This window comes from Gekko japonicus, unplaced genomic scaffold (assembly GCF_001447785.1).
Source record: "Gekko japonicus isolate JY-2015 unplaced genomic scaffold, Gekko_japonicus_V1.1 scaffold64, whole genome shotgun sequence".
Lineage (NCBI taxonomy): Eukaryota > Metazoa > Chordata > Lepidosauria > Squamata > Gekkonidae > Gekko > Gekko japonicus.
The window spans coordinates 440,375-450,516 of NW_015170277.1; the positions used below are offsets into that span (position 1 = coordinate 440,375).

Genomic DNA, 10,142 nt, shown 5'->3' on the forward strand with positions numbered 1-10,142 from the left:
TCAAGTCTCTGTCTTGTACCAGAAAGCCAGGTTGGTGTAGTGGCTAAGTGCGCAGACTCTAATCTGGGAGAACCGGGTTTGATTCCCCACTCCTCCACTTGCAGCTGCTGGATGACCTTGGGCAAGCCGTAGTTCTGATAAGAGCTGTTCTTGAAAAAGAGCAGTTTCTGTCTGAGCTCTCTCAGCCCCACCCACCTCACAGGGTGTCTGTTGTGGGGAGGGGAAGGGAAAGGAGTTTGTAAGCCGCTCTGAGACACCTTTGGGTAGTGAAGGGCAGGATATAGATCCCATCTCTTCTTCCTCTTCTTCTTCTTGTACACCTGGAGACCACAAGTTCCCACTACCGCATATAATCTCTCACTCTCCTCTGGCAGGGGTTACTTACCCATTTCAGAAGGCGGGTCCAACTTAGTGGGCGCATCCAGAGCCGGGACCCCACTGTCCCCTGCTGCTTCTGGCCCTGCCGGTGGGCTTCCTGTGTCCGGCACAATAGATACTGGATTTTGGGACGCCGTGACCTGGGACAGAAAAACATCTGGCACCACTGTCCACTCGCTACCCCAAATGCTGTCATCACAAATGACACGACAAGGCAATGAGGATATTCAGAAGTGAGACCGCCGTCCTTAGTCTCGTCCAGCCAGAGGGTGGGAGACGAGGATGCGTATTTGGCAATGCTGAGATTAAAGGGGAAAAGGTTTATTCACTTTAAAAGCTGGGCCCATCTTTGATAAATAGGTTCGGGGCAGGGAGGATTTTTAAATTTTTACTAAAGTATAGTTTAACATTCTGTAAACCATTTAAAAGGCAACCGGACACAACTCGGGGACGGCGAGGGGTTGTTTTCTGTTGCCCCAGAAGGTCGGACCAGAACCAAGGGGTTGAGAGTAAATCAGAAGAGTTTTCGGCTAAACCTGAGGAAGAACTTCCTGACAGCGCGGTTCCTCAGTGGAACAGGCTTCCTGGGGAGGCGGTGGGCTCTCCTTCTTGGGAGGAGGTTTCCAAGCAGAGGCTAGATGGGCCATCTGACAGCAATGAGGATCCTGTGAACTCAGGCAGATCACGAGAGGGAGGGCAGGAAGGGTTGCCTCAGTGCTTAGTTCTCGGGGCCCTTTCTTACATGCCCCAAAACATGCTTATCGCCACTATGGGGTCAGGAAGCAATCCTGGAGGGTTTTTTGCCATCTTCTGGCCCTGGAACAGGCGTCACTGGGGGTGTGGAGAGGGAGGTATTTTTAAAAAAATTTAAAGTTTTTTATTGTTTTAAACAGTGTTCTTAACATAATAATCATAACATAGTACACTGAGTTACATTAACTCTAATGTCTGTAACAGAAAAATGAATAATGCTTACGCTCTTGAGTAATCTGCAAACAGTTGACAATAAACATGTTATATAGTGTAAACTTGAAATACACTGTATTTTTTTGAATATAGATGTAGTATAAGTAAAGCAGTTTTCAATTGAAGAGTATTTTTTGCTGTTTTACTTGTAATGTGGCTTGCTGACAGAAAGAAAAAGTATGCAATTCAAAATAAATATCAACTCCAGGCCAACAATAAATCAAATCCATTTATCAAATTGGGACCACTCAGAGGAAATAAATTGCTGCTTAGGTATTTCTGAATTTCCTGCCTTGTGCCGGGGGTTGGACTAGATGACCCTGGAGCTCCCTTCCAACTCTATGATTCTGTGATTCTAAGACTTTCCAGGTATGAGCCTTTTGTGTGTCAACGCTCCCTTCGTCAGGCATCTAAGGCGCTACTGGACTTGAATCAACAACGGGAAAGAAAACTAAAGAGTTAACAACATTATCGTCATTATAAAGCTCACATGAATGCCTGTGACATGCAAACAGCAAGAATAATGTACAGTTCTATAGCATCTGAAATTCTCTGTTGAGTCAGGAGGTCAATAAACTAAGTTGTAATGTCTGGAAAATGAACGTAGGATGTGTGAAGGTTCATTTAAAAATTGGCTCTTTTCCTACGTACAATAAAAGGGAACTATTATTCTCAGTGGCTTTCCTTAATATTTCTCAAGGATTATGTCATAGAATCATAGAGCTGGAAGGGACCTCCAGAGTCATCTAGTCCAACCCCCTGCGCAATGCAGGAAATCCAGAAATACCCCCCTACACTCCCCAGTAACTGCTGTTCCATGCCCATAAGATGACCAAAAAAAAAGTCAGCCTTTCAAAAACATACCTTGGTGTTGTCCCCATCACTGATTTTTTCGCCTTTGGCAAACTCATATGTCACGTAGTAGCTGTAGGTGACCACAGGAGACTCGGGGGTACTTTCTGGATCCTCGGAGCCTGCAGGATTGGGAATTCCTCGGACCTTGCCAATTGTGACAATGACTTCGACGTCCTCCTGCAGTAGTGCTACAAAAAGGGCACAGAAAGGAGCAAACCTGTTTGCGTTAGGGAGGGGCGGAGATGCCCTTTTGCACTTTTTGCACCAGCTACACTGGCTTCCAGTAGAGTACCAGGTCAGGTTCAAGGTTTTGCTATTGACCTTTAAGGCCCTGAGCGATCTGGGACCAACATACCTGCGGGACTGCCTTCTCTGCTATGTCCCTGGAAGAGCTTTGCACTCCACTGATAATAACTTACTGGTGATCCCTGGCCCCGATAATGTCTGGCTGTCCTCGACTGGGGTCACGGCCTTTTCAGGCCTGGCCCCGACCTGGTGGAACTCCCTGCCTATGTCAGCACGGTGCCAATGTTACATTTTCCTCTGTCTGTATGCACTTGTCTACTTTCACTTTCAGATGGACAACTGTTGATTCGCTTGATTGCTTTGCCTGCAGAAACGTTTATATCTCCCAAGGCCACAGGTGGTTGCTGCTTGCTAATTGTTGGGAGGATCTCACGAAACAGAGTGAGAAAGAGATATCATAAGTTGTCTCGAAGCGTTTGCTCCCAGGCTCAATGGCGCGCACAGGAACTCCCGCAATTGGGCCTCAGTAGTTTGAATTTACTATAACCTGTCATGTTCTATCATTTCCCCTCATTCTGAACAGCGATCCTGTTATGCATCTTTAGCTTTCAAATAAAGTAAAACCTTTTCTACAAGTGTGTACTTCATTGAATGCTGGGGACGTCTGACAGCCAAATGACACCAGAGCCCTGCGGGACCTTGTGCAACTCCGCAGGGCCTGTAAAACAGAGATGTTCTGCCAGGCTTCTGGCTGAAGACAGCGAGGGTTGGTTATACTGGCTGGCACCCTTCCCCCCCTTCCCCTCTCTTTCCTGTACGTATATTTTGTTAAGTTTCTATGCCCCCATCACCACCATATAGCCAAGTAGTCCAGAAAGGGAATGGAAAACTCTAAATCACCACCTGGGATTTTATTCTGGTTTTATTCTTATTTACTGTATTGGATTTTTAAATTTGTATTTTGTTCTATGGCATGATGCCTCTCTTGTACATCGCCCAGAGCCCAGCATAGCTCGGATAGGGCGATGAATACATCAAATAATAATGATAATAATTTCGTTACCCCCATTTCTTTCTTGCTTTTTCATCATTCATACACAAGAGATGCCAAAACATTAAACATAGCATCCCTTTAAACAGAGCCAGTTTGGTGTAGTGGTTAAGTGCGCAGACTCTAATCTGGGAGAACCGGGTGTGATTCCCCACTCCTCCACTTGCACCTGCTGATGTGACCTTGGGTCAGTCACAAGCTCTGGCACAGCTGTCCTTGAAAAAGAGCAGTTTGTGTCAGAGTTCTCTCAGCCCCACCCACCTCCCAGGGTGTCTGTTGTGGGGAGGGGAAGGGAAAGGAGTTTGTAAGCCGCTCTGAGACTCCAAGTGAAGGGTGGGGTATAAATCCAATCTCCTTCTTCTTCTTCTTTTAAGGGGAAAAGTTTGGCACAAGGAAAGAGAACGTGGTGTGAAAAGGGATGGTTGTATCCTGTGGATACACTCTGCTAACAAACAGCCCCTTGGCTAGAATAAAAATGTCTTGGTGCCTTAAGTCTCCCGGCAGGCCTTTAATCCAAGAGACTGATCCAGAAACTATGATAATCCATTAACAAGAGGACCTGCAATGTTTGACCACAAGAGGTCACAAGTGCCTTGCAAAGTTGGCCTTTCCTTTTTCAGTTTCTTCACTGGTGCTCAAGCGAACACGGCTCTGTATCGTCAATTTGCTGCTATCCACTAGGGGGTGTGCATTTGCCTTTATTAGAGCAAACCTCCCATCCCAAAATAGTATTTTCCAGCTGATTACAAATCAGAGAATCTGACCGGCTACTGGTACAGTCGATCCTAAACAAAGCCGAATGTTTTTAGGCTTTTTTAGAGTATGCCAAATAGTTGGTGGTGGAGAGGTTTAAAGGGCTACAAAGTTAACTTTCAGTTCTCCTCTTGGGCTCTTTCCCACCTTTTGCTCTGCATGTCAATTTGCTGCTATCCACTAGGGGTGTGCATTTGCCTGAATCAGAGCCGAAAAAATACCCCCCAAAATAGTATTTTTAAGCCGATTACAGATCAGAGAATATGACCGGCTACTGGTATAGCTGATCCTAAACAAAGCCGAATTTGTTTAGGCTTTTTAAGAGTATCTTCGGCTATACCAAAAATGGTGGAGAGGTTTAAAGGGCTACAAAGTCAACTTTCAGTTCTCCCCTTGGAGTCTTTCCCCTGCTTTTGCTCTGGTCTCCAGGACAACAGCAGGGAGCACTACCTGCAGACCACTTCACGATCCGCCATTGCAGGAGATTCTCCAAACACAGCAGCCCCACCTGGATTGCAGGAGATGCTCAAGAAGGAGTGCCTTTCATCGGGGGTGATGTTGCCATCATCCAGGGCGCAGAGTTTGGGCAGGCTGTCTATGGTGAAGCCGCGGTAGCCGGGCATCAGAGCCAGGGGGTTGCCCTCCAGGATGAGGACACGGAGCTTCTTCAGTGTCCCGAGCTTGGAGAGGAGGCTCAGCAAGTCCGTAAAATTGTTGTAACTCAAGTCGAGGGAGACGAGTTTCGGCCTGAAAGGGAAGGAGTCTGTGAAAAGGGACCTGAAGAGAGATCCCAGACTTTCAGTTGGATCCTGCAAATGCTGAGTTTTCCCTTCCCATCCAGGATGTGTCTGGGGAGGACTCCTTGCATGGGGTGGGGAAGTGCCACCCATTAATGGAATGGATCCACAGAACCCCCTTTGGAAAGGTTCCAGATGCTGCAGCATGCCTGAAACTGGGCAAGGGTGGATCAGATCCCTGGAGAGACAGGAGGCCAGTGTTCCCTCTAAGCTGAGTGAGTGAGAGCTAGTTCACAGTTTTTTAGTCTCCGGCTCACAGATTTTTTTGTCTTCGCTCAGGAAGGAGGGCTCCAGAGCAAACTAATGTATGCAGAAGGCAAATCGCTCGCTCACAACTTTAATGCCGGTAGCTCACAAAGTAGAATTTTTTGCTCAAAGGGCTCCGCAGCTTAGAGGGAGCGGCAGAAGCCCCACATTAAAAGGGGAGATGAGCAGAACAATTGTCAAAAATTAATTAATGAAGACTCCAAATTAGCAGGTGGTTTAATTCATTCTAGGTTCCTATATCGCCTTCCCTCACCCATGACCACAAGTCCATATTAATTAGGGTTGCTATCTCCAGATTGGGTCATTTGGACGCAGAGTCTGGAGAGGGTGGAGTTTAGGGGGAAAGGAGCTCAACGTTCCCCAATGTGGTGCCCAGGGGCACCATGACACCCACTAGTAATTCAAAGTAGCACCTGCTGTGCTTTTCACAATGTGGGTGGGGCCACTGTGAAGCAGGGATTGTTACTGGCTGCAAGGGGTCTGCACACACACAAAAAATATCAGTATTTTTCAGGTTCGGGTATACCAAACCTGAAAAATATTGGTATATAATAATATTCCCAAATCCCAATATTGGTATAATATTGGGATTCGGGAAATAATTGGTATTGTCAAATTTATTTGGCTCCATACCTTCCCTCCCCTCCCTGAGTCATGCAGTGGCATGCCTCAGAAAGGGAAGGGAAGGCATATAAAGAGACCATGGCACACCTCAGAAAGGGAAGGCTTTAAATGCCTTCTCTTCACTCAGATACGTGCCCCCGCTGCAAGCGACTCAGGGATGGAAGGGAAGGCATACTTCGGCTGAGCCCAAATAAAAGCCGAATAATATTGGCTTTTATTCGGGCTCAGATGGATCGGTAACCAAATCAGATTAGAAAATCTGATTTGGCTGAATAAATACCAAAAAAATACTGAAGAAGAAGAGGAGGAGGAGGAGATTGGATTTATCCCCCGCCCTTCACTCGGCGTCTCAGAGCAGTTTACAAACTCCTCTCCCTTCCCCTCCCCACAATAGACACTCTGTGAGGTAGGTAGGGCTGAGAGAGCTCTGAGAGAGAGATGTCCTCAAGAGAACAGCTCCGAGAGAACTTGTAGCTGACCCAAGGTCACACCAGCAGCTGCGAGTGGAGGAGTGGGGAGTCAAACCCGGTTCTCCCAGATTAGAGTCCGCGCACTTAACCACTACACATTAACTGGTGTTTTTCAGGCATTTATTCAGCTCAATCTATACCGAGCACACACTCCTATGTGCCCTCATTAAAATGAAAAGAGTTGCCATGGCTATAATAACAGGCGGCCCCTGGAGTATCAGGAGGACTGGTGCGCAGCCAGGCTTTCCTTAGTGTGTGGTTCAACTTCCCCTTCAGGCTTTCCACCTTCACAGGAAGTATGAGAAGAGAAGTACTCTGTCTGGCTCCACCTCCTGCAGCAGCCATTCTGGGGTTGCACTCTCCTCCCACTCTCACAATGCCAAAGGTGCCCACAGACTGAGAAAGAAGAAGTGATTATATATGGAGTCATTCACACGCATTGAATAATGCACTTTCGATCCAATTTCAATGGACCTTAGCAATTGTTTGCAAGTGGATTTTGTCTTTTTTTTTTTTGTTGTTCAGTCGCACAGTCGAGTCCGACTCTTTGCGACCCCATGGACCAGGGTTAAAGGGTTCCCTTGCTTGAAAGCCAGTCGAATCCAACTCTAGGGGGCGGTGCTCATCTCCGTTCCAAAGCCGAAGAGCCAGCGCTGTCTGAAGACTTCTCCGTGGTCATGTGGCCGGCATGACTAAACGCTGAGGCGCATGGAATGCTGTTACCTTCCCACTGAACCGGTACCTATTTATCTACTTGCAATTTCTTGCTTTCGGACTGCTAGGTTGGCAGGAGCTGGGGCCAGAGACGGGAGCTCACTCCATCACACGGCACTCGGGTCTCGAACTGCCGAACTACCGACCTTTCCAGTCTGCAGTTCAGCGTCTTAAACCAAAAACCAGTTGCAAAGTGCATTAGAAGTGGATTGAAAGTGTGTCATTCAATGAGTGTGAAAGGGCCATTAGAAGACTTTTCCTGACTCCTTCCTTGTTCAGCTGGGACTCTCCTAACAACTGCCCAGCGGTTTGTTTGGAGAGACAAAAATAAAGGGAGGGTCAGTGTTCCCTCTAAGCTGAGTGAGTGTGAGGTAGCTCACAGTTTTTTAGCCTCCAGCTCACACATTTTTGTCTTGGCTCAGGAAGGAGGGCTCCAGGGGAAACTAATCGATGCAGTAGCCAAATCGCTCACTCAGAACTTTAATGCCGGTAATTCACAAAGTAGGGTTTTTGCTCACAAGACTACACGGCTTAGAGGGAACATGGGGCTTGGAACTGTCCCTTCACTAGGGTTGCCAGATCTGGGTTCAGAAATTCCTGAAGATCTGTGGAGTGGAGTGGGGTACAATGTCACAGGGTCCGCTCTTCAAAGCACCCATTTTCTCCAGGGAACTGATCTCCACAGTTTGGAGATTGGTTGCTTTTCCAAGAGATCTCCAGGCCCCACCTGGAAACTGGCAACCCTGCTCTCCACTCTAAACCACCATGGTCATGCCCGTGAACAACATATCTCCCATAGGGTGCCATATGCAACTGTCACCTCCTGACTGGGTAACTGGAACTCGCTCTACACAGGGCTGCCCTTGAGACTGACCTGGAAATTGCAGCTGGCCCAGAATGCAGCGGCGCATGTCATTATGGGGACATCACTAACCGCACCTATACATCTGGTGCCGCATTAGCTGCACTGGCTCCCAATGGGAGTCCAGTTCAAGTTCAAGGTTCTTGTTTTAACATTTAAAGCCCTCTGCGGACGGGAACCAACATATCTGCAAGACTGTCTCCCTCGGTATGTCCCTTGAAGGGCCTTGCGTTCATAGGATCAACCTCTACTGGTCGTCCCCGGCCCAAAGGATGTACACCTGGCCTCAGGGAGAGCCAGAGTTTTTTCAGCTCTGGTGCCGACCTGATGGAACTCTCTCCCAGTTGAGATCCAGGCACTGCGGGATTTGATGCGATTCCACAGGGCCTGTAAAATGGAGATGTTCCTCACCAGGCCTATGGCTGAGGCAGCCGCAATTCATCTCTAATGGGTAGCCAGGTCCAATTGTTCTGCTGGCGGGGAGTGGGGGGGGCAGGGCGACGTCACCACATGCGACATCACTGGAATGATGACACCATGCGGGAGTGACATCATCATGCCAGGGACGTCGCATGGCAAAGCTCTAGCGTTTTGGCCAAAACACCAAACCCCCACCTGGATTGGTGCTAGTTTGGTGTAGTGGTTAAGTGCGTGGACTCTAATCTGGGAGAACCGGGTTTGATTCCCCACTCCTCCACGTGCAGCTGCTGGTGTGACCTTGGGTCAATCACAAGTTCTTTCGGAGCTGTTCTCTCAAGAGCAGTCCTCGAAAGAGCTCTCTCAGCCCCACCTACCTCACAGGGTGTCTGTTGTGGGGAGGGGGAGGGAAGAAGATTGTAAGCTGCTCTGAGACCAGTTTGGTGTAGTGATTAAGTGCGCGGACAATAATCTGGGAGAGCTGGGTTTGATTCTCCACTCCTCCACACACAGCTGATGGTGGGACCTTGGGTCACTCACAAGTTCTTTAGGAGCTGTTCTCTCAAGAGCAGTCCTCAAAAGAGCTCTCTCAGCTCCACCTACCTCACAGGGTGTCTGTTGTGGGGAGGGGAAGGGAAAGGAGTTTGTAAGCCGCTCTGAGACTCCGAGTGAAGGGCGGGGTCTAAATCCCATCTCTTCTCTTCTTCTCTTCTAATAATGGCCTCCGCAGCTCTGTTCTGTTTGTACTGATCTGCTCGGCTATACCCCATCATGGCTGATCTTCTTACCCGCCATTGCGTTGTATTGTACCACTTACAGTTACCCACAATTAGAATCCCATGGGATTTAATCATGTAGCAGACGCCATTGAATATTTAGCACCATTTTAGCAATCTTTTAGAAAGGTTGTTCTTTAGAGTAAGGTATTATCATATTTATTATGTTGTACGTTTTAACCAAAGACGCCAGGCTGGCCACAACCAGGGCCAGGGCCTTCTGTGGCGGCTCCGCGCTAGTGGAACGAGCTCCCAGAAGACATCAAGGCCCTGTATTGCTCTTTTTGTTTTGTTTTGTGTAATCCAAAAAAACTAATAAACTTTGCCCATGTGGGCAAGTATTTTTTTAAAAAAAGGCCCTGCAGGACGTTCTATAGTTCCACAGGGCTTGCAAGACGGAGCTCTTCCACCACCAGGCCTTTAATCAAGGAGCCACATCTAATAACTGAACTGTGGTAAGGCCCTGTCCCCCTGGAATCGCCACCAGCGGCCTGTGCCTGCCGGCGTAAATGGATTAAGATAAGCTGAACAGCAACACTGACCGTATTCCACAACGACTATTTCATCATGATCGGTTATCATGTCTCTGCCATCTCTATGCAGCTTTACTACTGCCATCGCCACGGCCACTAGCACTTTTAGGATTATGATTGTTTCATATCTGCTTTGTTCTATGTGTTCTAACTTTTTATGCAAGCCGCCCTGAGCCTGCGGGGAGGGCAGGGTATAAATCGAATAAATAAAATAAAATAAAATAAAATAAAACCATGTCATAACCCACCCTGAGCCTGCTTGTGCGGAGGGAGGGCTAAAAAATGAACAAATAAATAAGATAATACATTTTCAGAACACAACGGAATTTATTTATTTATTTATTTATTTAATTTGTATCCTACTCTCCTTGCCAGGGCAGGCTCAGCGTGACTTACAGAATATATATATATATTTATAAAGAGCCCAGGGGGC

At 47.6% G+C, this 10,142-nt stretch overlaps 1 protein-coding gene across 1 annotated transcript in view; it reads right to left on the reverse strand.

Moving 5' to 3' along the window:
* LRRC43 (leucine rich repeat containing 43) overlaps positions 1 to 10,142 on the reverse strand; it is a 34,225-nt gene that overhangs the window by 16,184 nt on the left and 7,899 nt on the right. Inside the window, exons 5-7 of the mRNA XM_015417645.1 lie at positions 4,758 to 4,996; positions 2,209 to 2,387; positions 386 to 518 (exon numbers count right to left, since the gene is read on the reverse strand). Of these exons, the coding sequence (XP_015273131.1) occupies positions 386 to 518; positions 2,209 to 2,387; positions 4,758 to 4,996 (551 nt within the window). The remainder of the gene's footprint in view (positions 1 to 385; positions 519 to 2,208; positions 2,388 to 4,757; positions 4,997 to 10,142) is intronic.